At 39.4% G+C, this 26,232-nt stretch overlaps 1 protein-coding gene across 1 annotated transcript; it reads right to left on the bottom strand.

Moving 5' to 3' along the window:
* Window positions 1-13,090: 13,090 nt before the first annotated feature.
* LOC129723087 (carboxylic ester hydrolase-like) lies at window positions 13,091-22,370 on the bottom strand. The gene is made up of 4 exons (XM_055677053.1): window positions 21,959-22,370; window positions 21,531-21,779; window positions 20,468-21,468; window positions 13,091-13,442 (listed from the first exon to the last, which is right to left on the bottom strand). The coding sequence occupies exons 1-4, from the start codon at window positions 22,145-22,147 to the stop codon at window positions 13,232-13,234; spliced, it is 1,650 nt and encodes a 549-aa protein (XP_055533028.1). The 5' UTR covers window positions 22,148-22,370; the 3' UTR covers window positions 13,091-13,231.
* Between the last annotated feature and the right edge of the window lie 3,862 nt (window positions 22,371-26,232).

Genomic DNA, 26,232 nt, shown 5'->3' with positions numbered 1-26,232 from the left:
TCTTTGGTTTTCTTTGTCATTTACCGGGTTTGTGTACATAGACCACTCTGTACACAAACTGATCTATGTACTTTGGTGAGATAAAATCACTTATTCCGCAAAGAAACTGTTAATTTTATGTATTCCCTGCTAACCACTTCATAACCTTTATATTAGAACGTTTTGTTTGAAAGAATTTATTTATTTATTTCCAATAATTTATTTTACCAGAGTCTTGATAAATATAACAATGTTTGAGTGTCAAGTTAATAAAATGTTCGCTTTTTTTACTTTCTACACGAATTTATCCAAAGGTTCGTTGAAGTCGAATAGATGTTCAACACGAGTAAAAGTTCGAATACAGGCGATTGCAATCTTGATGCAATCTCCGGCGGTGCCCGAGATCCCAGCCAACCATTTGGTCCGTATATTTCAGTTGTTGTTGAGATATAAGCACCCTTGTACAATCTGAAAAAGTTGTATATAACGTTCTATACGAGCTTATAAGTACCAAAGTGGAGGCAATATACGTACCAAAATGGAGATATGAACAACTCTGTTTGCTACTTAGTACAATTTTCTATTGCCATAATTCAAGCATATACATACAATTCCGTTTCACCCGTATTTTGATTCTACTACGATGCTCTACGAACTTAAAAGCAGCAGTGTATAACCTGTACTGCGAATAAATTCTGCATTATATACAACTTAAATTTTCCAAATAATATAAAAAACATAAAACTGAGTAGCAACAATTTCATTTATATATTTTTTGATGAGAAGTACGCGTACCATTAACTTAGTACATTCTTTGGTATGTATTAATTATTGAGTTTTTTTTTATTCTCGCTTATTTTCCGTCGGTCTAGTTCCGCCACTGTTGTGGCCAATCACCGACGCCCAGGGAGGCGACTCCACACCCAGGACCCTAACTCACGACCCATTTATTAACGGACCGGCGCCAACGGCTTTACTTCCTCATGCGATGGAAGGCGTGATCCCAGAGATTTTTCGACTCAGAAAATCTCCCGGTGTCGTCTAGGATTGAATCTAGACCAGTTGGGTTGGTTGTGAGTGGATCACGCCACCTCACAACCATCGACACCTATGTCGGCGGTGGGATTCGAACCCAGGCGTCGAACGTGGTTGGCGGAGACGCTACCAACCACACTAGGCCCCCACTTTTCATTTATTGAGGTTGAATGCAGCATTTTTCTGTATTATATTTTACAAGGCTTTGTTCAAGTCTCGAACCCCCAACTGTATCCATACCAATCAAGCGGCAGCGGTCTGGATACGGTGGTAAGTTAGCGGGATCACGCCAAGGAAGCTCCCGTAATGCAATGCGGATGAATCGTTTCTGGATGCGCTCTATTCGCAGGTTCCAAGTTAGCTGATAGGGAAACCAAACTAGGTTACAATTCTCAATCAATGGGCGTACTAATGAATCCATTGAACAGAATTTTATTCAGAGCTTTTTCGAAAATTGCTTCTCCTGAAAAATTTTCTCGATGGCACATAGACCACTCTGTTCCGCAACGGCTCAATTAATGACCTATGTTGCAAATCGAATGGTAAGTATACTATACGAGAGTTGCAAACTGTACCTTCCAGCAATGAAGCGTAACGTTAGTTGGTAATGCACTGCTATTTTTTTGTTTTGTAATAACTGTAATACGAAAACGCTCTTTAATAAAAGATTAGAGGCCCGAATACACACAAGGCATGACAACGCCTTCCTGACGAAAATTGTCAGTACCGTCTTGAAACCTTCTCATGTGCCTTCTAGCATCTGCCACCTTTCAATCGTCTACACGGAAGGCGCAATCACGCCGGCTCGAACTCCGCCGTGTGCTCACTTACTTGTCGGCAAAGCTAGAAGGTTCGGGTTGAAAGGCGTCCCGACGGAAGGCGCGATTACGCCATCTAATTTGTATGGAAAAGGCGTCATTACGCCGTGTGTGTATTCGGGCCTTAAATCGCAAACTTTCCAATCTACCATGGCAAAACGCCCCAGTTGCAGAATAATATGCCCCATGCAGAACGCTTATATGCCCCTACTACAGCTCAGTGAGAGGAGCAAAACAGCGCTTGAAGTCTCAGAAGTAAATGCCGAAGTAAAAAAACATATCAGCTCGACTAGAAGCGGTGCATATCGCCCGGAACAGTGTAGCAGAAAACATTAAATATTCAAGCATACAGCATATACTGATTCAGCTACTTAAAAATTCACTTCTGATAAAATGGAGCAAATATAAGTTAACAAATTTTATAAACTGGCACTGGCGTAGCGTGGTGGGGGCGGCGGGGGCGGTCCGTCCCGGGTGTCACCCTTCAGGGGGTGACACCCATGAGGAAAATTTTCATACGTGTCACCTTCAAAAGGGTGATATCCGAGAGATTTACTATCAATTAGGTGGAGGTCACTGTGAAACCCCGAAAATTATATAAATTTACTTTTAAGAAAATAATCCCAACCATTTTTTCAAAAATCGGTAGATTTAGTTAAATCGAAAACGAACGTGATATCTCTCACAATTTTGGGTAACAAAATGATTTCACTGCAACCTGGCGGGGGTGACACCCATGGGAAAAGGTGGGTGCCAAATTTCCCGCCCCGGGTGTCACCCGGTTACGCTACGCCACTGTAAACTGGTAAAAAACTTTGCGGAAATGTTGCAAGAAATTAGATCCGAAGCAGTTCAAACAAAAAAATTAATTTTTAAAATGAAAACGGAAAAAGCGACGTTTCGCGTGGAAATCTTTCACGACCATTTTGAACGGTGAAATGATTTCACGATGTTTGATGTTTATTGAATTGAGATGTTAAAAATCGATTGATTTGTGATCTAGTGATATATATGGGATTTATTTTCCAGTAACAAGGCGATTTTTTTCTTCTGCACAACTCAAGAAATTATCAAGAAAATGAAACCGAATTTGGCATGTGGATGTTTTTAGGGGTAACAAATATGTCCCAATTAGTTCGACACCCTTCCCTCTTCTGGAAGGGAGGGATTCCATACAAATGAAACACAAATTTCTGCACATCTCGAGAACCAACCAACTAATTGGAACCAAATTTGACAGGTGAATATTTTTAGGGTCACCAAATATGTCCACACTGGTTTGACACCCCTGCCGCTTCTGGAAGGGTGGGTTTCACACACATGAAACACAAATTCCTGCACATCTTGAGAATGGATGACGCCCAGAGGCCAGAAAATGTCTCCAAATGCCATTTTGAAATCCAAGATAGCGACTTCCGGTTCCTGGAAACAGCGAAAAGTGACCAAATACCACCCTATATGGGTATTTCTGAAATCGTAATGATACACAAGAGTATCCGGATCTAGCTACATACACAGGAGCTAAAATCGACCACAGACACTATTTTGAACTCTGAAATGGCGACTTCCGGTTTCAGTAAAATAGCCGAAAATGACCAAATACCACTCAACATGGATATTTTCGGAATCGCAATAATGCACTGGAGCCACAAATCGACCTCAGACAACATTTTGAATTGTAAGATGGCAACTTCCGGTTTCTGGGAAACAGCCAAAAATGGCCGATTTCCATCCAATATGAGTATCTCCGGAATAAGAATCATGCACAGAAGCTAAAAATCGATCACAGAAACCATAATGAATCCAAATATGGCGACTTCCGGTGTCAGCCCAACAGCCGAAAATGACTAAATACCATTCAATACTACCAGAATGGCGCCCATAGGACAGAAATTTGTTTTTACATGTCATTTTTAATTTCAAGATGACGACTTTCGGTTTCTGGAAAACAGCCTATAGTAACAAATAACCACACAATATCTCCGGAACCAGACTGACGCAAGAAGCTAAAAATTGACCTCAGACACCATTTTGAATTATAAGATGGCAACTTCCGGTTTCTGGAAAACAGCCAAAAATGGCTGATTTCCATCCAAGACCATAGACACTACTTTGAATTCTAAGATGACATCCGGTGTCTGGGAAACAGCCGAAAATGACTCTTCAACCAGAAAGGCGCTCCGGGGACAGAAATTGTCTCCAAATGCCATTTTGAAAACCAAGATGGCTACTTCCGGTTTGTGAAAAACAGTCTAAAATAACCAAATACCATCCAATATGAGTATCTCCGGAACCAGAATGATTCAATGAGCTAAAAATTGACCTCAGGCAGCATTTTGATTTGTAAGAAGGCAACTACTGGAAAACAACCGAAAATGACCGAATAATACTCAACATGGATATTTCTGTAATGATATGCAGGGCCGGCGGTTCATGTGGGTAGTATGGGTAGTAGTATCCACTCGGAAAATATCCATGTGGGTACTTACCCACATGGAACTATCGGACAAAACCAAAAAAAATGTATGCGACAGATTTTTGATGGATATCGTTGAGGTTATAAATCTACAGATTTATGTACAGTTGTAAAGTTTCTCAGGAAAAAGGATCATTTCTTTGATTGTATCATTTACGATAGAGAATTTCATTTACGATAGAGTTCTAAAGTTTTGTTTTCTCGTTAAAATTTCCCATGCAAAATTTGAGCTCAATCGGACTTCGGGAAGTAGAGCCTCAAAGCGGTCAAAGTTACAGTTTTTGATCGATGAAAGAAATGTTCGTGCTTAGAGTGTCTCTTGTGTGTTCTGGTGTAGCTCGAATCTCCCAGCGCAAAAGTTTCCATGTCCCTGAAAGTAAATTGTTTTTTAAACAATTTTTTATGAAATAACATCCGATCTCGTCATTTCATGCATTTCTAAGAGATTTGCTATCAAAAAAAAAAAAAAAAAAAAATTCGATTTCGAAAACTTCAAGAACTACTCTTGTGCATTCATAGGTTGGTCAAAAATGTCAGAGTTTCACGACTGTAAGTGAAACCTTATCAGAGGTCCGATTAAGCTCAAATTTTAGATGGAGACTTTTTTCGAGAAGACAAAACTATTTAGAAGCCGTTTCCGTCTTTTTTCCTGACTTATTATTTATTGTTGCCACCATGTCAAGAAAGAAGCTTTTGCATTTTGGAAATACAGAATGTACTGAAAATTTAATATAGATATATATTTAATAATAGAAATGTAAAAAATTTGAGCGAATTTTTTGGCACTTGACAAACGAAAAGACTACGTAGTTAAAGTCGCAAGGGGAGGGTAGGGGGTGTTGGCAAAAAAAATGACCACGGGGAGTACGGGGGGTATAAAAAGTGATCAAAATATGACCACGTGGTTTAGGAACGGCCCTTTAGCCCTAACGTTTGCATTAAAAAAAATGCTCAAAAAAAATGCAGATTTTTCATGGGTTCACCTTCACACGCACTGCACGGTGTCTCTGGTAGAAGAAACTTATCCGAAAAAAATTAGTATCGCTCTTATACTCATCATTCGAAAGCTCAAAGTGTCCCCTTTAATATGCTACTAAAATTGAAATGTTCTATCGGCGGGTCCAGAACAATTTTTTTCTGACATTTTTTTTTGTAATTGAAAAGCTGGTGGAATGGGAACTATGTATACTTATCAAGGGATTTAGGTGCTGGGCGGCCCGAACAGATAGTGTTGAAACCTTCAAGTTTTGTTTTTATATAATGAAACAATATTTGGCATAATCTTAGATTTTTTGAAAACGGTAAAGTGGGGTAAAAAGATTCGAAAATTTTGAGACCAAAAACTGCTGAAAAGACAATAAAAACTATAACTTTCTGTACGCTTAATCGAATTCTCTGAAAATTGATATGGTTATTCTATCCTATAAAAATATTCAATGTCGGTTATTGGAAGTTGCTGTCGAGGTTACATAATTAGATATTTACATTTTTCTTCAAAAACATGGTGATTTTTGGAAATTTTTGTTGTCATCAGAACTAGGTCCTACAATTAAACAATACGGTTTATAAATAAACTCAAGAGTTTTTGTTGGACGTATTCAAAAAGTGCATCGTTCAAAGAAAAATCGATTTTATATAACAAGGTTTAGGCCATCATTTGAACCTGTTACACAAGGAGCGCAACTCCATTTTGTACCCGCATTTAAAACACTGGCTATAGCAGGCTATAGCCCTATAACATCCCAGTCTCAAATTGGTTCAAAAAATTGACCTTAGAAAAAAATCTCGAGTTCGGGTCGGGCTCGGGTTTCACAACTTCGGGTTTCCCAAAAATAAAATTTTCAAATTAGGTTTGATCAGAAAAAAAGATTCGGTTTCGGATCGGGTTCGAGTTTCAACCAGAAAACAAAATTCGGGTACGGGTCGGGTACGGGTTTGAAAAAAGCCAAACCCGACCATCTCTAGTAGCCAGTACTTCAAACATTCTTAATGGTACAATAAGCATACCGAATTGCAGAAAAATCGATGTATTCTTTTAAAAGTTACAGTAACATTATGATTTTAGCAGCACCTGGACATTAGAGTTTAAAATGTCATTTCACCAGGCCCGGATTTAAGTGGGAGGGAGTTGGAGACCTTTTTTTTGTTTTGCTTGTCATCTTTCAGCGAAGCGTTAAATCATTTCAACTAATTTTTTTGAGAAAAGAGGCCCCACGAAAATTTCTGTCCTGGGCCCCCAACACCTGAATCCCGCTCTGCATTTCACCCCACTAACTCCTTTCTCAAGAAACTTATATGTACAAATTATTTCATGGATGAACAAACCCTGAAAATTTAAGCTCGATTGGGGGACATCGATACAAAACGGAGTTGCGCTCCTGACACAATGGGTTTAAATAATGATTTAAAACATGTATGAATAATGAAATTGTCTCGGTCGTTACTAAAACGGCGCATTTTTTAATAACATCAAATGAAAGCTCTTGAGTTGCTCTATAAAACGTATAGCTTAGAAACAGGGTCCAGTTTTGTTGACAAGCAAAAAAGAGCTGTAATAATCACCATTTTTTAAAGAAAAATGCAAATATCCTATAATGAAACCACGACAGCAACTCTTAACAACCGGCATTTTATATTTTTTTATAGGATAGAATGTCGATTTTTGAAGAAATCAATCAAATCAATCATCAGTTCAAATCATCAATCAAAATCAATGTAATCAAAGTCACAACATTTTATTCGTTTTCAGCTGATTTTCGACTCCAAGTTATTGAGGGTCTGTTTACCCCACTTAACCCTTTTCAAAAAATCTGATATTACGTAAAGCTTTGTTTTGTTATATAAATGAAAACAACCCTGAATATTTCAGTACGATCAGAGAACCCTGATAACTTTTTGTATTTCTGAAACATATTATTTATTTCCATTTCAGTAGTTTTTCAATTACAAATAAATGTTCGAAAAAAAATTGTTCTAGACCCCCCGATAGAACATTTCAATTTTGGTAGGATATTAAAGAGGACAGCTCAAGCTTTCGAATGACGAGTATTAGAGCGATACTATTTTTTTTTGGATAAGTTCTTCAACCAGAGACACCGTGACTGATGAAACTATCCGTGCAGCATCAATCAAAGTAACCCATGAGTCAGCAGAAAAAACTGACGCGAACTCTAACCGTAATGGCGAAAGCAGTGAAGCTACTCCGCTCAGAAGTGTGCGCGATCAAAAAACGTTACCTTGCCGCGTCGTTTGCGGACACCGTACGGAAAAGGGACACCGGTTACGCTTGTTCCGGTATCTACAACATCTTGGCACTGTTGGACTACAATCAGAGTATCGAAAGAAAGACCGGTTCCGGACGGCCGACGATTCTGAGCGACAAGAAGCTCAAAAGAATGCTGAAAAGGAAGACTGAGGGAAAAGTGGCTACATCGCTGCGTACGCTTGATCGGAAGGTCGGTGCAACCGCCCAAACAGTGGAAAAGTACCTAACAAACATGGACATCAGAAAGCGGCAGTCCCATCCACTGGTCTCGGAGCTGCAGGCAATGACGTAGTGGTAGCGGCTGAAAAAGACGGTCGAGTTGATTTTTTCGGCGAATCGCGAAGTGATGGTGGTGGTCGACGTCGAGACTTATCTGGCAACGACTGGCAGGGCATTCCGTATTTTACTTCCCCTACGAAAAAAGTGAGCTCTGAAGTGAAATTCATTTCACAAACCAAGTTCCCAAAGAAGGTGCTGCTGTGGTTGACAATCAGCGAGAAGCTCCGTACTGGCCGTGAATGGGGCAATTTATAGTACGAAGTGCCTGCCGGAAGTTGAGTCGTTCATCAAGAAATACCATAGGGGCGAAGACACTGTGCTCTGGCCGGATCTGGGACTGCCGCTTCCTGACATGTATGTCCATGATCTCCAAATACTTTTTCACAGTTTTACCGCGTGCACCCACCTCCCACCACCCACCTGCACCTACCTCCAAATGGAGTAGCTTCACTTTTTTCGCCATCACAGTTAGAGTTTGACTGATAGAGCTGTCAATTTTTTTTTGCTAACTCATGGGTTACTATGATTGATGATGCATGAGTAGTTTCGTCAGTGCGTGTGAAGGTAAACCCATAAAAATCGGTAATTTTTGGGCATTTTTTTACCGCAAACGTTGAATATTCCATTGGCACCCTATTGTTGATGCACTATCGATTTTCCGTAAAATTATGTTCAGGTATCAGTAGGTCAGTGAGGTTCGAGCATCACCTTTGGAGACACCTTGGAACGATTCCCTAGATTCTGTGGAAGTTTTTTCGATACTGAAGATTTTCCAAATAGATCCACGAAGAAGCGAACCAAGAAAAAAAATGGACTTGAACTCGTATTAGCAGGGAATTGCTGCACATAAATTCATCACCAATTCGAACTAAAAATAATCCCAATAATTGATAATTGTTACTAGATAACTTATTTTCATATAGACGGTCAAGTCAAAGTTCACTTCTTCACTACCCATTCATTTTATTGTATTATGCATGTTTTTTTTTCAATTGGGACTGACTTTCGGTTATTTTTCCTCTGGGACTGACTTGCGGTTACTTTTCACAATGGGACGATTCGACTTGGTGTTGATTTCCACTTTTGTTGAACAAACCACTATTTTTTATCGGTTCATCTGAAAATACACTCAAAGATAGGCCAAAATCCGATGCTAACTCAAAATTGACAAAATTACAGATGGGACTGACTTGCGATTACCGGCAGTAAAGGTGATGCCAAAATTCGAGGAAGCCAAAAGTCGAGGATGTTCATTCCGATAAAACCAATAATTTCAAACGATGTGTCTTTTGACTTCATATCATATGATCATATCCTATGGCCGATTCGTTGTGCATTTGCAGACTATAAAAGTTAGCACGTTCGTCTTCAATTGCACTAAATCTACCCCTCAAAAATTGGTAGAGATTATATTCTTGAAAACAAATTGATATAATTTTCGAGGGTTTCACTTCGACCTCCACCTAATTGATAATTAATCTCATGGGTCACCCTTTTGCCAGTTTAAAAGAATCTGAATCAAATTGTAGAAAGAAATATTCGGCGAAAACAAGCAGTTATTTTCATATCAAAGCAGTAATTTTGAATGATTAAAAGCGTTTTTGCCTTTCTCCTAGAAAGGTATAGCAATCACTGCAAAAACCAAAGGTATGAAAGTGCTCCAAAGGGCCGAATGTCGTATACCACTCGACTTAGTTCGACGAGCTGAGCATTTTCTGTATGTACACGCAAAAGTTGAAGTCTTGTACAATCATTGTGTTTCCCGATTCGCACAAATGTTGCACAGAAATCGCACAATAAATGTGTGAAACGCATAACGCAACAGTTGTACTGCGAATACATTGACATAGAATGAAATCAGAATATGTATCCTACACCGAAACTTTATTTCTCACGTCGAGTGTACTAGTAACTGCTACTTATGGAGCAGTGCCAGCAGTAAACAACAACTTGTGAACTCACTTGATTTAAATAGCTCGATCGATTTATATCGATGGATTTGGTCATTAAAAAGTACCATTGAATGATTTGCAAAAAAAACGAAACAAAATTCTGTTCACAACATTTTATAATCAACGCTAGCTTCACCGCAAAACTAGCGAAACCCTCCATTCCACAAAGCTACAAAAGCGTTGCTGATTTTTTATGGCAACACTTGTAAATTGTGAATAATTATTTTTGTCATTCTGTGCTGTGCTTTTTCTCAAGCGACGAGAGAAATTTCTCTCTCGCTCGTAGAATTTCCATGTATGTGCGACAAGACTGGACACGTCACATACAATTTTCAGGTTGCTCTTTCGTTTCTTTTTCGGTTCGGATTGCAACGCGCAAGGCGATATCTCGTTGCTTCACGAAATGAGCGAGACACCCGTGTGTACATACTTGATACCAGTGTTGTTAGTCTCACTCATACTGTCGGTGCGTGCTTGCTGCTATTCAGAGGAATGCATGAAGAAGAAAAAGTATCTCGAAAGCGTGTGTGCAAAAGACTTGAAAAGCGTAGCATATGTCTCGTCCTCAAGTAGAAAGGAGGATAATGGTTTTGCTTCTCGCTCGCTTTGCAATGCTGCTTGATACCAGTTGAAACTGTTTAGGTGTAGTAGTTTGGAGCTGTCAAATACATTGGAGAAACGCTAGAGCATTAATTGCATTATGCCCAACACGCAATCATTGTACTGGTTCCGAATTACATCAACAATTGCGCTAAAAACGCACAATTTTGTACTGGTTTCGCACCATCCAACTTTTGCGTGTATGTATGTAAGTATGTGTGTATGTGTTTTTCTCACTCACTTTTCTCAGAGATGGCTGGACCGATTTCCATAAGATCAATTGCTAATGAAAGGTCTAGTTGCCCCATAGGTTGCTATTAAAATTCATTGTAATCGGATTTTTAGTTTAGAGGTTATGTATCAAAATGTAAAAGTCACGAAACATCAATATCTCAGAAACTACACAATTGACTTCAACAAAACAGGTGTTAAATGAGCGGGCTATCTCCAGAACCCTTAACTTTTAAATTTCATAATGATTGAACATATGGTTCAAGAGTTTTATAAAGAAATGTTTTCCGGAGGCTGTTTAAACTCACTCATTTTTCTCAGAGATGGCTGGACCGATTTTCACAAAATTAGTCTCAAACGAAAGGTCTAGTTGCCCCATAGATTTCTATTGAATTTTATTGTAATCGGTTGGTAACTTTGTCTGTTATTTATAAAAATGTGAAATCACGTTATAAAAGCAAAGCTTATACCACAGACTAACAGACGTAACACTGGAACCTAGCTCCATCGCCACAAAAAACGTTCATTTCAAATTTTCAATCGAATAACAGTCAACGCGCGAGAACGTCGTCTGGGGCGCTGTCATGCAATCTCATACATATTTTGTAGTTCCCCATTTGACACATGCAGTAACGCTGGCGCTGATGTCGAAATACATGACGCAGCGCGAACAAGACAGCAGATGGTGCTAGTGTTATTAAAGTAAAGTACTGGAATCATCCGAACGATGATTTTATTGAAAATTTGTTCGACGTGTTATGTCTGTTAGTCTGTGCTTATACCAAAGCCTGCTTAAACTTACTCACTTTTCTCAGAGATGGTAAGACTGATTTTCACGAAATCAGTTGCAAATGAAAGGTCTAGTGGCCTGATAACACCCTATTGAATTTCATTGTAATCGGATTTTTAGTTTAGGCATCGTGTTTCAAAGTGTGAGTATCAGGAAACTTCATTATCTCAGAAACTACCCAACCAATTTAAACAAAACTGGTGTCAAATGAACGGGCTGTCTTGAAAATCCCTAACTAATGATTAAACATGTGGTTCAAAAATTTTTAAAAGAAACATGTCCCGGAGGCTTTGAAACTCTCTCATTTTTCTTAGATTTAGCTGAATCATTTTTTTTCAAAATTAGTGTCGTATTGGAGTTCTAGTTACCCCACAAGAACATATTGAATTTTATTGTAATTGGACTATAACGTACTATAACTTTGTCCGTTATGTATGAAAGTAGGAAATCACCTTTTGAAAAGAATCATATTCCAAAAACTGTTTAGGCTCACTAATTTTTTTTCAGAATGGTTGGACCGATTTTCACAAAATTAGTCTCAAACATACTTAAATTATTACTTTATATATAACATCAATATACTAGAACCCGAAGAGTGGATATACCTTCATATTTGACAATTTAAGGATGTTTTCCAGAAATCGGAAGCTGCAAAAACGGGTTTCAAAGTAAAGTATAAAGTTCACCCCGGCTTCCGAGGACTATCCCGGTTTCTGAAAAACATTGGGTAATATTTGTTCTTTTCAGGTTGTTTTTCATGAATCGGAACTACTATCTAGAAATTTAAAGTGACGTCTCGATTTGATTTCTGGCCTCTGGGTATAACGCTTCCGCAATACTCATAAGGAATGATATTTGGGGCAGTGAGTTGTTTTCCAGAAACTGAAAGTCGCCATCTTCGCCATCGAAATACCCAGATTAGGCAGAATTTGGCCATTTTAGGATGTATTCCGGTAACCAGGAGTAGTCATCTGGATTTTTCGCATGTTGTATTTGAAACATATTTTTTTTTTGTATTTGCATATGTATGTGTTAATGTATGCTCATATGTGTGTAAATGTTATGTTTTAAGTATTCGGTATAGTTGTGCTGTTGGCTACCAGAAATTCGTTATTTAAATTGGAAAATAAATCCAGCAGAAATTTTCAAGGTGTATTTTTTTCTAAAAATTGAAGTGTTCGTGTAAATCTACTTTAACAAATAATTAGTTCGAATGAAAAAGGCTCGGTCTCACCGCTAGGTGGATTAATTTGGGTTTTTATTTATCTATTTCTATTTATCTGCAGTTGCAGGAAATACTACGCGGTAAATTCCGCAACCCACACCGCATGTGGACAGCACCTATGCGTTAAATATCGCAATAGACCATTTTACGAACTGACAGATGTCACGGATCCTGCTGATATTGATACTGCTTTTACGTGCGTTATGTCAGTGGTTCCGAGCTTTCTGTCAAAATTTCATTCATGATTTGAGTTCAGAAACGTCTCGTAAAAAGGTCCATAGCTACTAACCGAAATGAACGACTTTTTTGATTTGTAGTGACATGAGCTTCCACGAATCTCAATAAGTCTTCGAATACGAGGAGATATGTGATGTTACAGGACAATATCTCCTCTCTCCAAATAAGATGTGTGATTTGTGTTCTTTATTTGTTTCCGTTGTAAACTTACCATTTTTCACATCTGCTATTTAATTAAGATTTATATTTAATAGGTTTAATAGGTATATAGTACGTGTTTTTAATGAAAATATACATGGACTACCAGATTGTCTTTATTACTGTTAATCATTCACTTCTCGAAGCTACCTTTGCTCCAAAAATTCGCACCTATAATAATACAAACATTCGAATATTGTTCCCCAAAGCTCATAGTAATAATTCTTGACCGTCGTATCTGGTCGCATCTGTAGTTTTTGGCCGATATTGAGATATCGTCCGGCCAGCTGTGGATTCCGGTCGTTATAGGGATACCATATTGTCTGATTGATTCGACCATTGTTCGGCGTTGGATTGCTGCGGAAATAAAAAAAATGAATATAAAACTCACACAAAAGGCAGTCACACATTCAAATTTCGCCCAGCTTGAATCCAATGAGGACGATAAAATATTTTGCATTCAATAAATAACGCTCTCCGGTCTTGAGATTGGCGGGGCTTTCCGTTCGTTTCACCTCGATACATGGCCTTACGAATGTGAATATTATTGATGTATAATATGCTCTGCTCACTGCGGAAACGGAAGCAGCATGAACGTTTGTCATTTTAGAGATCCGTGTGGGAAAAAAGTCCGAGTGAAAAAGCAGACCAAAATGTTGAACAAACGGCGAATTTGTGTAATGGTTCGTAATAGAAGTGCCTTTCCGAAGCGGCAGTAAATGGGGACCGGGAAATAAGACGCTTTGATAGAGAGAGTAGCTGAAATATTCTGTCAATTGGTTTTTTTGGAATAATCATAAAATTGGCTGTAAAAGCTTGGCAATTGCCAAAATGGTTTCCATTGTGTGAAGAAAGGACATGCCCGAGATTTTCTCTCCATTACCCTATCACTGCTATTAGTGTTGATAAATCGAGAACCATTGATAACAATTCAGAGTAGCAACGTGGGACCACCCAAATTGATTGACTTGGGTTCGGTGTTAGAGGTTATGAGTAATTTAATTTTGCTCTTTGGCTTCGCAAGAAGGGGTCTGTTGCGATGTTTGCTCTGAATAATGGGATGTTTTTTTTAGCAAGTCAAGTTCAATTCAACATGATATATTATGGAACATTTTCGCTAGATTAGTGTATATCTTTCAGTTGGTTTTTCACTTGTGTTATTTTTCCTGTAGCATATTACAGCAGTAATTTTGTTAGGCAGCTGGACTTTAATTTTTAAGTTTTAGCAATGTACTTACTCATTTTTTCAGCAATTGTGTTTAGTTTTTGCAAGTTTGCGTTCTGTAGATCTTTGAAGGACAATTGAACTTTTACCATTTCACCATCTTTTGAGTAAAATATGTAGTTTGAAGAATCAACACACTTGAACAGATAAATTTTTTTCAGGTGAAACAGTGAAAATGATTGTTCTCAAAGAATAACACTGGGGCACAAAAGCGAAAATAATGATGCTCTAAAAGATTATAGCCCTAAAATATCATAGTTTAACCATTCCTGTGAACACGTGTCACTTGAGACCCTATTGTGGTCATACATCTCTACTCAGCAACTCCTAACCCAACCACCACGAGGGATACACGAGGGAGATCGAGGAACCAACCCCCGGTGGAAACTTAGGCCATATGCTAATTGGGAAGGGGAATCGTACACGGCTGCCTACTCATGTTGGGGGCGGCGTACAACAGCGTCTGATTCGGATAGAGCGGTTTAATCATTAAATGCGGTGCCTCACCAGCTATATATAAGCGGCAGCCTCGTCGCGAGGCTAGGTATCGCAGTCCTAGTAAGGTACCCAACAAACAATTTTCTTGTTTTATCGCTTGTTGAGCTGCTATTAAGCGAATTCCGGCTGAACTAAAGCTCAATAAACTGTTATCCAACAAAATTGTTTGTCAAGTAGCATACCGGATCTGAACTACTACAAATGAGCCGTTGAGAGCAAAAGTGGTACATGTGCCATTAGGTAAATTTTTCAGGAGACGCGATAAACGAAAACACTCAAATAGTAAATTATTTTCAACAATTTTTTCCAACATAACTGCACTAAATCATTGCTGGAACGGTTTCAAAAGACGGTACATGAAAACATAACGAGTTCTGGTTGAGAAACTTACACAAACTTCAATGGAAAAACATGTACCACTTTTGTTCTATGAGAAAAATAATGACAACCAGAAAACGTTGAGAGTAAAAGTGGTACATGTCCAGTGTGAGCATGAATAATGCATTATAGCTCTCTAATCTGAAGACATAGAACATTTATGTCTTCAGCAGAGTTATCCAAGTGATTTAGTACTATTGAATGATGATCTGTTTGTTAAGGAATTCTGTCTCGTCGTGGCGCTAGTGTATATGTATTTGAAAACAGCATACGATTTGATACTGAAGTGAAACACTAGCGCCACGTAGTGAGAAATTTCCAAAGCTGACAGATCTTCATCTGAAAGTACTCAATCACTTGACCAACTTTGCTGAAGACATGATTGTTTTATATCCTAAGATCCTCAACTTACAATTCATCTAACGTAGACAGACTGGACATGTACAGTCGTCGTTCGCTAACTGCAACATGTTTACATTGCAGTTATCGAATGCCGTTCGATAACTGCAACACTTGACACATCCATTTTTGTTTTCAATGATGTCAAAGTGTATTTTTTTAATGGAATAGTGGCAAAAAATAGCAGAAAACTAAAATAGGCAAGCTTTTTGATTAATCAATTTGATATTCATATTTCCGCATCATAATTTATTGCGTTTTAGTAACTACTTTACATAACCAATATGTAGGCGAAGATAAAGTTCATCACTACAGAAGATCATTTTAAGAGACGTTTCTGAACTCAATTCATGAATGAAATGTTGACAGAAGCTCGGAACCGCTGACATAACGCAAGTAAAAGCAACATCAATGTCAGCAGGATCCGTGACACCTATCAGCTCCTAAAATGGTCTAATTAACGCTAGGTCGCATAAGCCGCATAAGCTAAACTTGAAACTTTACACGCGATTATCTCGGAATAGTGTTTTCCGAAAAATGACTTTGCCGTGATCATGATTGCCGGAAAACTACTGAGCCGATTTCTTTCATCTTTTTTTTTTAGATTTTCGTTATTAAATTCGCCGGTCCTTGAACGATCGCTTTTTGAAACATACAGTTACATTTTGCCGCAAAAATTTTTTAATGCAATTTTTAGCGCTCAAAACGTGCATTTTTTGGGAAAAACCAGTATTAATTGGTATATCTCAAAATTAAACGTATTTTTTTGTTGTTGATAAACTGTACTTTCAGAAAAATACCACTTTGATACAATGAAAATGGTGCTATGGACTTAAAAATAAATTCAAACTTCCCTCATTTTTCTCGACCAGAAAGGTATATAACCCCTTAATAGTAGAGATCTATAATCTCCCATCTAGAATGAAGAGACAACAAGTAAACGAAATCGGAATGAAATGTTTCTAGATATTCAACAATTTTCATTTTCGAATGCATTTAGAGTCCCCCCGCGAGATTTGTCACTTCAATGTCAAATATGACTTTGACTTCAGATTTGACGGATTGCGGTCCGATAACTGCAAAGTTGTTGCAGTTATCGGTCTTGCAGTTAAAAAGCGTTGCTGTTAATAGACTTGCAGTTATCGAACGGCGACTGTACCACTTTTGCTCTCAACGAAATGGTGATTATGTTATTTACCAAAAATTGTTTTGGCTATAACTTTGGTTTAGGTTGTCATATCTCGGTTTTTCTTTGACATACTAGTACATTACTGCGTTCTGCATCGATTTATGCAAAAAAACCCAAAAAGTGCAAAAATGGCACATGTACCACTTTTGCTCTCAACGGCTCAACTACTACATACCGAATCTGAACTACTACAAACGGAACGGAACAATCGGCATGGACCTGGGCGACCGAAAAAGGACAACGATTATTGGAAACTGGGTACTTGGAATGCAAGGACTCTACTCGAACTGGCACGCAAGATGCGGTGGTCAAAACGGCAGAACGTGGATTCCGGGCAGTAGATCCTATTGCGGACACATCATTTAAATACCTACTACGATGGCGGCGAGAAAGCAGAAAGATGTGTCGGTTTTGTGCTAATTGGGAAACAGATGAAACAGGAAACAGCGTGTCATTAGATGAAGCCTAACTAGCAGAGAGTGCCCAGGATATGACATCAAGGTCGTCATCGGAGATGCAAATGCGCAGGTCGGGCAGGAAGACTTCTTCCGCCACGTGACTAGCAGAGAAAGCTTTCACTCTACTATGAACGATAAAGGCCTGAGGTTTATCAATTTAGTTGCAGTCAGAGGCATGGCTATCTGTAGCACTTATTTTGTACGCCGGAATATTCGTAAGCACTCAAATCGGGTGGCCTGCTCTCAGACCGACCATGTTCTAATCGATTTCAGACGTGACTCGGATCACTATCTCGTGGTATCCAAGATCCGAGCCCGGTTGTCCAAGGTATTGGAATCAAGGATAACGAGAAAGATACGGTTGAGCATTGGTCATCAACTGGAGGAGTGGCTCTAGAGTACTCACAGAAGTTGATGAGCAGATCGATGAACCAATTGTAGGGGATCTGAACGCACAGCGCAGACATATTTACAGTACGATCAGCACCATAGCGCGTGAAGTATTGGATACAGCTGCTACAACCGCGCCCAATGAATAGTTTGACGCTGAGTTCCAGCGAGCGACGGATGAGAAGAACCGCGCCAGATGTATCAAGTTGGCTACGGATCTGACACGTCCGAGCGTAGGGAGATATCGAGCACCTAGAGTCGCTGAAGAGAGACTCCCCCGCCGGAAAAAACGTCAGCATTGTGAGCGGGTTCTTGTGAATGCGGAGGGCTACTTTTTAAAGCACGATGCGAGGACTACAAAAAAAAAAAACGATTAGCGGAATCAGGAACCAAACCGAGTCTGCCCCTGTCATATGTAAATACAGGAAGGGGAACCTGATTATCGATAAACCAGAGGTGGCAAGGCATTGTTAACAACATTTGAGTGTGCTGTTAAACGGAGAGGAAGACAGAGGCGACGAAAGGAGCAGAACTAACCATGAACGAGGTGAAGGAAACAGTTGAAAAGCTGAAAAACTGCAAGGCAACTGGAACTGGGCTTTCCGAAATCGGGAGCGAACAGCTGTATCGTGCCATTCATCGGATTATGCTGAAAGTGTGGGCTGGTTGGAGGGTCTCATACGCCCAATCTACACCCTGTTTCATCGACAAAGGTCGTTGCAGGAAACCTTTGTTGGCGAAAACTAATGTGGTTTTCGAGGGGAACGCTTCACCACGGACTAAATGTTTACCTTGCGACAAATCCTCGATAAATGCCGAGATTTCAACTTGCAGACTCGCCATCTGTTCATAGACTTCAGGGCAGCGTGATTTAGCTAAGAGAGATGAGTTGTGATAGATAATGCGCGAGCATGGTTTTCCAACAAAGTTAATTAGACTAATTCGTGCCATCCTTGATGGTTCCACATCAAGTGTCAGGGTACCCGGTGGGATGTCGGAGGCTTTCGTGACGTTAGATGGTTTAAAGCAGGGTTATGGACTGTCCAACATATTGTTCAATATTGCATTGGAAGGTGCTATACGGAGGGCTGGCGTGCAGGGAAGCGGAACATTTATGGAAAAGTGCTCCTAGATTTTGCGGACGATACCGACATCTTTGGTATTAACCGTAGAGCGGAGCCAGAGGCCTTTGGACCTCTCAAAAGGGAAGCTGCGAGAATTGGACTTGTCATGAACTCTGCCAAAACGAAATAGGTACATGGTGACTGGTAGAAAACGTGGTAGCTCGTCGGATGTTGTACTGCGGTGGTGATAGATTGGTACATTGGTGACGTGCGACAATGAGTTAGCCTTGAGTAAAGAGGCGGATAGCTGCCCCAAACAGGGCCTTCTACGGATTGTGTAACCAGCTGAGGTCCCGAGCCTTTAAGCCCGTACAAAACTAGCATTCTATAAAACATCGATTCTCCCGGTGGCCCTATATGGCTATGAAGCATGGACACTGAAAGAGGCTGATCATCGAGCTCTTGGTGATTTTAAGTGTAGAATCTTGCGGTCAATCCTTGGCGGCAAACTGGAAAATGGTGTTTGGCGCAGACGCATGAACCGCGCATGAAGTGTACAAGGCATAGAAAACGACGGATATAGTCAAGCGGTTAAAACACGGCAGGCTGCAGGGGGCTGGGCATGTAGAAAGAATGCCGAAGAACGATCAGCAAAAACTATATTTAACAGGAATCCCGATGGAGACCGTCGACTTCGTAGATCTCGCGCTCGTTGGAAGCATGCTGTCGATGAGGATGCCTGCCTGCAGTTGGAGTGTTGGAGACGACTAGAGGATAGCAGCCCAAGACCGAATGAAATGGCGATACATTCTGGATTCGGCACTGGTTTGATAATTGGTCTGTAGCTGGTAAAGTGAAATTAAGAAAGTTCTATTTAAAGCGTCCTTCCCGGGATGTAATTTCCGGAAAATTTTCTCGGGTTTTCTGAACCCCGGAAAACTTTTGTTCAAATGCCAGGATCTCGGAAAATAGTTCTGCAATGAAAATTATTGGAAAATCGATTCAAATCAAACAGTATGTATGCAGTAACAGCATGGAATCATTTAATACACTCTTTGTCTATAAATATGCTTCTTAGGGTGCTAATGGAAACAATAGAAAAAAATTGATTTTCACATTTCGTTTAGCGGTGGAACTAAAAATTTTATTCTTCTCGAAAAAAGTCCCCATGCAAGATTCCAAGTCATTCGGATTTCGGCAACCAAAGTTTTAAAGCGGTAAGAGTTTCACTTTTTGACTGACGGAAAGAATTCACAGGAAATGGTTCATAAAATTGTCTAAATCAAAGTTTTGTTCCAAATGTCTTAAAAATAAATAAAACATCGAGATCTGGTCGAAAAAAAAAATCCCAAGATATTTGAAGAAAGTTTTTTCCTGATAATCTGGTGTTTTTTTACGAATGCAATACATTAACTTAAACTGCTACCGAGTAGCAAAATTTTTGTACTTATGCTCCTAGCGAACGGCAGTATACTACATTTTTGAAACAAATTGAATAAAAATTACTCTCGTTAACCACAGCGCTTTACTATGTAACCAAGACATACCACATATTGCAATGTGTCAGTTTATTTAAGTTGCTGATTGAATTGAGAGTGATTGATGACCGTTCAGTTTGCATATTAGAGTGCACGCAGTGAAAGAATAGAGACATCAAAACTTCCAAACAAATACAATCAATATGCAAATGAATGACTGAAAGAGGTGACAATGAGAAACGGGCTGCGTTCTGAAGGCTAGTGTAAAGACTAATCGTTTGAATAGTAAATAAAGTAGATTACCTGGATTTGATGAAATTCGTGAATAGACGCACCATGCGGCGTTGCACATTCAGTGCTCTTGCAGCAACCCGGTTGGAAACATTTCGGCTCTCATCAAGGATTTTTCGGAAATTGTACGGTGTAAAAAGATAACCGAGATCGTCACCATGCATAGCACCCTGAATTGGGTGCGTAATTTCATCCCGATATAGCACATTTTTTGGGTAACCAAATGGTCCATCGAATGAGAATTGGTAAAGAAAAATGGGCGATTTGAACAGTTGTACGGCGTGGCTGATAAAATATTGCATTCCAAATGTGAAGTCAGTCACGGCCGTGAGTTTGCGGTAAAAAACATCAGCAGATCGGTTGAAGCGGGAATATTCGAGAAAATCCTTGATGCGCTCGTAGATAGTCTCATTGCCGTTTGGATAATTAGATTGGGACATGTAGAAAACGCGTCGATGTAACAAATTTTCATGCTCCACATTAGTGGCTCCAATCAGAAGCGGAACATCACTCACAGGTTGCATCGTTCGAACTATGTCGTAGGGATTCTGCGGTATATAAATTGGATCCTCACTTGGCATATAGCACAAATACACGATACCACTGTAGTGAAAACCGGGCCCGTCCACAGGAATCAGAAATTTCACAGAACGTGATTTAAGTTCCTGAATAGTAGTCGCATCAATTTGCTTGAGATACTCGTTGCTACACCATTGCGGTTTGAAATTATAAGCCCACGGTTGTGTCATCGTGCCGCTCATGGCTATCACACGTTGAAACAATTCTTTCGAGGCGCTTGTGTACATATGATATGTGGCGGATGCTGCGCCTGCACTCCAACCCAGCAAAGTAATTCGATTAGCGTCTCCACCGAAGCTTTTGATATTTCGCTTCGCCCATCGCAAAGCTACCGTTTGGTCTTTCAGTCCCAGATCAGGTTTGACTTCCAAATCAACAATTCCCATAAATCCGAGCGATGCTAGCCGATAGTTGAACGTGACTACGATGATGTCCTGGAAATTAACGAACGAAAATTCTCGGTAGGTTGTTGTATTGTCTATATTGAAAAGCATACCTTGTCGAGAATTAGTTCAGAGCCAAAAATATCTGTTTCAGATGAACCTTCGGTGAAGCTTCCCCCGTGAATCCACACCAGCACCGGCATTAAAGCCCGTGACCGTGGGCTCCCTCGAACATGGGGAGTGTACACATTCAGGTAAAGGCAGTCTTCTTCTCCAACCGTGACTTCTTTTGGCGTCTGTGCGCACATGCTTGAAGGTTTATCAAACACAGCGGACCCATTGAAATGAAAAGCAATTGGTTCCTGGAAGTTCCATGATTAAAAATTGCCAATTTTGCAGTATTATACACATTTAAAGTAAAATATTAAGCTTGACAGTTTTACGTTTTCGGTTTAGTTGGTCGTATCTTTCTTTACTAAACTACGTCCCGTTTTCTCTGTTACTAACCTAGACACTGTATTTTAGCACCAAATTTGCGTACCTCGAATCTCAGCTCTCCCACCGGAGGTTGAGCATATGGTATTCCAAGGTAGGCACAGTACTGTCGGTTTGTAAATGTTTTCTTAAGTACACCCACACCACCCCCACTTTCAAACTTCACCACACATCTCCGAGCCTGGGTTAGCGAAAACGGCAGCAACAGTGAGAAAATCATCAATTTCACCAACATTTTTGGCGGTATTTCACATTTTTTTCGGATGCACTTTCACTGAACCGTTACCCATCCGAGTCACAAATCAGTTCATATTGCACTGCCGTCGAGTCGTTGCAGTGTTTGCAATCATTGAGGAAGGTAGCTCATCCATATTTATTTTCCACTGAACTTTGTAAAGCATGGTGCAAAACTGACCTCCATTCAGTGCATTTTACTAATTGCATTTCGAAATTATTCATTTCCGTGTATCGACATCCGAAGTGTGTGTGATTGGACAGAAAACTCAGGCTAATTTTGTCGTAAATTATTTACTGACTTTATTGGTTATAAAACTCGAATACTTAGTTGCGTTCTGTTGGAAATGTGTCTGAAATCGAGGGCTTCCTCTTATAATCTGCTACAGGATAAAAGCGTGCTACCAGTGTTAAATAGTACTGCAATTTTTGTCGGGTGACATCCCTGTGGGACTCATTTGGTTTGATTTATTGAAAAAATAAACCGCTTGTTAAAATTGCTTCCAGCTTTTAGAGGCTGGCCGGAGATTCAAAACCCCTAGAAGACGAAAATATGTTTCCTTATCATATGGTCGGTGTTAAGTCAGACCGGACCAAGTGACATTTTGGTTATTTCGAGAAAAACGAGTTTGAAGTTTACAACTCTGTGAATTTTGAAGATTTCCACATTTCCGCGTAATTTTGGTATTATGAGCTAGAGTTACTCTTTGACTGTATCGTGTAAAGTGACAATTAAGAAAAACAGCGTTATGAATTCGACAATGACCAGTAAGTTGGTCCACTCTGACTAAACAAAAGAATGATATGTAATGAGTTGGTTCATTGTGACTGATCAATTGAAAAAATATTTATAGCCAATCAATCGAACAGTTAAAAAGTTTAAAAATTTTGTTTTTTGCTTCTTCAGCACCAAAAATAATACAAGTTATATAAAATATAATTGAAGAAACACAATATGGGTATTCATGTCGAGCTCGTAAACAAATACCCAGCCGTAAGAATACTCACCTCCATTGACGAGTAATGGAAGATACACAGTTTACGGCTGGGTATTCGTATACGAGCTCGATGTGAAGACCCCTAATGAATGTTTTCGCAACCATCCTCTCTCACTTTATTATCATTTTTATCAACCATTTTAGGATATGATTCCTTGGTAGAATCGTTATTCTTGAGGCCAGAATCAATATTATAATTGGAACTTGTTTTTGAAAATGAAAATTTTTGTGTTACTCACACTAAAGACTAACATTTTCTAGTTATATGTTCAATCATAGTGGACCATTTACACTTTTTTCTTTTACTGGTAAAGTATACTCGTTTGGCTAACGGGTTCTGGAACTTTTTTATAAGGTGCCTGGCAGCTTTGAAATCAACTTATGCTGACTTCAATCCAATGCAAATAACTCCGGTAATTACAACTTTTTTCTGCTTGGCACATGGTCCACTCTGCCTGAATACTATAAAGCGTGATATATGGTCAGCGTAGCGATAACAAAATTCGTCAAAAAATACATTCAAGTACATTTCTGTGTGTAAAAGATATATGATTCCGATGAATGATGGAAGAGAGTATCCTCTAATAGAGAGAAATCCAAAAAATCGCTTGAATATTCGTCTATTTGCTGATTTTTACCAACATGTGACTGGGTTGTAATTCCCAATAACCTAACACTTGGTTCGTTCTGACTGCACACTATGATTGTTCGATCATTCAGAAAAAAAAAAATGCCATAAGTTTTGCTATTTGAGAGATAAATCAACTCCGGTTGTTGTGTGATGTAGCTTAAGTAAATCTTGATTCAATGGTAACATTAACTCGTTTTTTCCAATTTTGCGACTTGGTCCGGTCTGACTTAACACCGACCATATTATATATTATGTTATATATTTTGAATTCAACACTGTTTTTGATTACATAAAACATCGGTGACCTATTACGACGTTATAGTGCTACGTTCCTTTACAAAAATATTAACAAAAGGATGTAGTGATGCAAGTAGTGGGATGAAGAACGTGGAAGTGCACAGTGGTACGAAAGCTTAAAATGGTAAACTTTTTTTATTAACTCTCCATATACTGTTTTTATTATCACTCTATCTTTAGAAAAAACATGATACATTTTACGCGGGGGATACGTAGCGTAAAAAACGTGTTAAAAATTGCTTTAATACCGAAATCTGCGTAAAAGCCGCATAAATTCCGTTTCGTAAAGAGTCTCTTTTTACACAGTTTTAACGCGCATTTGTACACTCTTTTTTTGCTGTCTGCTAAGGATTTTCTTCCCTGTTGCTGTTTGTTCGTGATACCTATCGTGCTGGCAGTCCGATAGTTATATTGAGAACGTATTGGCAACAGAGCATTACAAACGGAAAAGAAAAATGTACTCCGTGTTTCTATGCGGCATTATTCGAAGGATTTCTTCGGGATTGCGAATAAAGAAAAGAAAAGAAGTTGTTTTTTATACAGACGGTCGTGTCCGCACTTTAAAAAAACAGCGCGTGTTGGTAACAGCCCGAATTCACCGGAAACATTTTCCATCTCTTTTTTTTTGTCTATGTGGATGTCGGGTGACGGCTGCTAAAAAAGGCTGTGGGAAGAAGAAGCGTAAGGACTGCTCGGCACATTGCAGACAGCCTTCGTGCAAAAAAAAGCAAACTTGACAATCGAGCGTCTGTGCACTGAAGGATGTGTGTATCGCATACCGAATGTTATATGCAAACATACATGCTATCGTCGACATGGGAATAAGGTGAACAGCAAAGAAAAAAAAAACATTCGTGTATGGGGAACTAAACGGCAGCGTTATAGTCGCAATATATTTTATCTGTCGGCTGTCTTTATTAAAGATGGGAAATATCGACTAAAATCGCCTTTTTGCGGAACAACTGCGGAACATACAGGCGGTACTTGTCGAAACAAAACTCCAGGCCGAGGATCTGCTCGGCATTTGCTTTAATGTACGTCACGAAATTTTGCACATTACACTCTAAACTAATTTTTCATGAATATTTATTTATGCAATAAGAAGTTACACACAAAAAAAGTTTTCCATTTTTTCGAGTTCCTTTAAAAGTGGAAAAAATACAACTCTATCGTACGTAGAAACTAACAAATTAACGAGGAGGCAAAGCACTGTTACAAAAATCAGTCAATTGGGTTGTTTAGCTATAGCAGTTTTTTATATCATCTGAAAGATCTGCATTTCCTAAGCAAAACATAATTTTCAAAAATTTTCTATCGCGTTTTCTATTTATACTGCTCCAAATCGCTACAGTGACAGTTCGCCTATGTACCAACTGTCATTCAAACCATTTAGAGCGATTTTTATTCATCATTTAAATTATAAAAAAAAAATTATTATTTAAATCGAAGGTTTTTTTTTCTTCTCGCTCATTTTCCGTCGGTCTAGTTCCACCACTGTTATTGTGCCAATCACCGACGCCCGGGGAGGCGACTCCACCCAGAACCCTAACTCACGACCCGTTGATTAACGGACTGGCGCCAACGGCTTTACTTCCTCATGCGATGGAAGGCGTGATCCCAGAGATTTTTCACCTCAGAAAATCTCCCGGTGTCGTCTAGGATTGAATCTAGACCAGTTGGGTTGGTTGCGAGTGGATCACGCCGCCTCACAACCATCGACACCTATGTCGGCGGTGGGAAATCGAAGGTTTTGCACAGATAATGTTTGCATTGAAAATCGAATGGCGACGAGCGCTTTTTGAAGGCTAGACTCCGTGACCCAAAAGTAATGCATATTACACGCCTATATCTCGCATACATGAAGGACCAACCATCATCTGTATGCGTAGAAGGAATGACACCAACCAGTATAAGAATGCTTCTCGCATCCGAAGGACTGCCGACATCTCCAGAACAACTCCAACGCGTCTTTATTGAAGTCCATCAGGAATATGGACTCACGCCAGCCGAAGCAGTAGCCAACCTTCAATCATATCGTCATTTTTTATCAAATGAACGCACGCACCGTCTTCAACAACTACGCGAAAGTGTAAATAAATTTAGTACAAATTTTCGCAAGTAAGGACGCCCTCTTCTGAGGCAGAACCATTATATTTAAAC

Source organism: Wyeomyia smithii, chromosome 2 (genome assembly GCF_029784165.1).
Source record: "Wyeomyia smithii strain HCP4-BCI-WySm-NY-G18 chromosome 2, ASM2978416v1, whole genome shotgun sequence".
Taxonomy (NCBI): domain Eukaryota; kingdom Metazoa; phylum Arthropoda; class Insecta; order Diptera; family Culicidae; genus Wyeomyia; species Wyeomyia smithii.
The sequence above is the reverse complement of the archived record's forward strand: the minus strand, read 5'-3'. Positions and strand labels throughout refer to the sequence as shown.

Excerpts from the sequence above, each read along its gene's own strand:
- LOC129723087 (XM_055677053.1), bottom strand. The coding sequence starts at position 22,147 with ATGTTGGTGAAATTGATGATTTTCTCACTGTTGCTGCCGTTTTCGCTA. Across the intron at positions 21,469-21,530 it reads CTGAACTAATTCTCGACAAG|GACATCATCGTAGTCACGTT; the intron begins GTATGCTTTTCA and ends GTTAATTTCCAG. Across the intron at positions 13,443-20,467 it reads ACGAATTTCATCAAATCCAG|CAATCCAACGCCGAACAATG; the intron begins GTAATCTACTTT and ends TTATTTCCGCAG.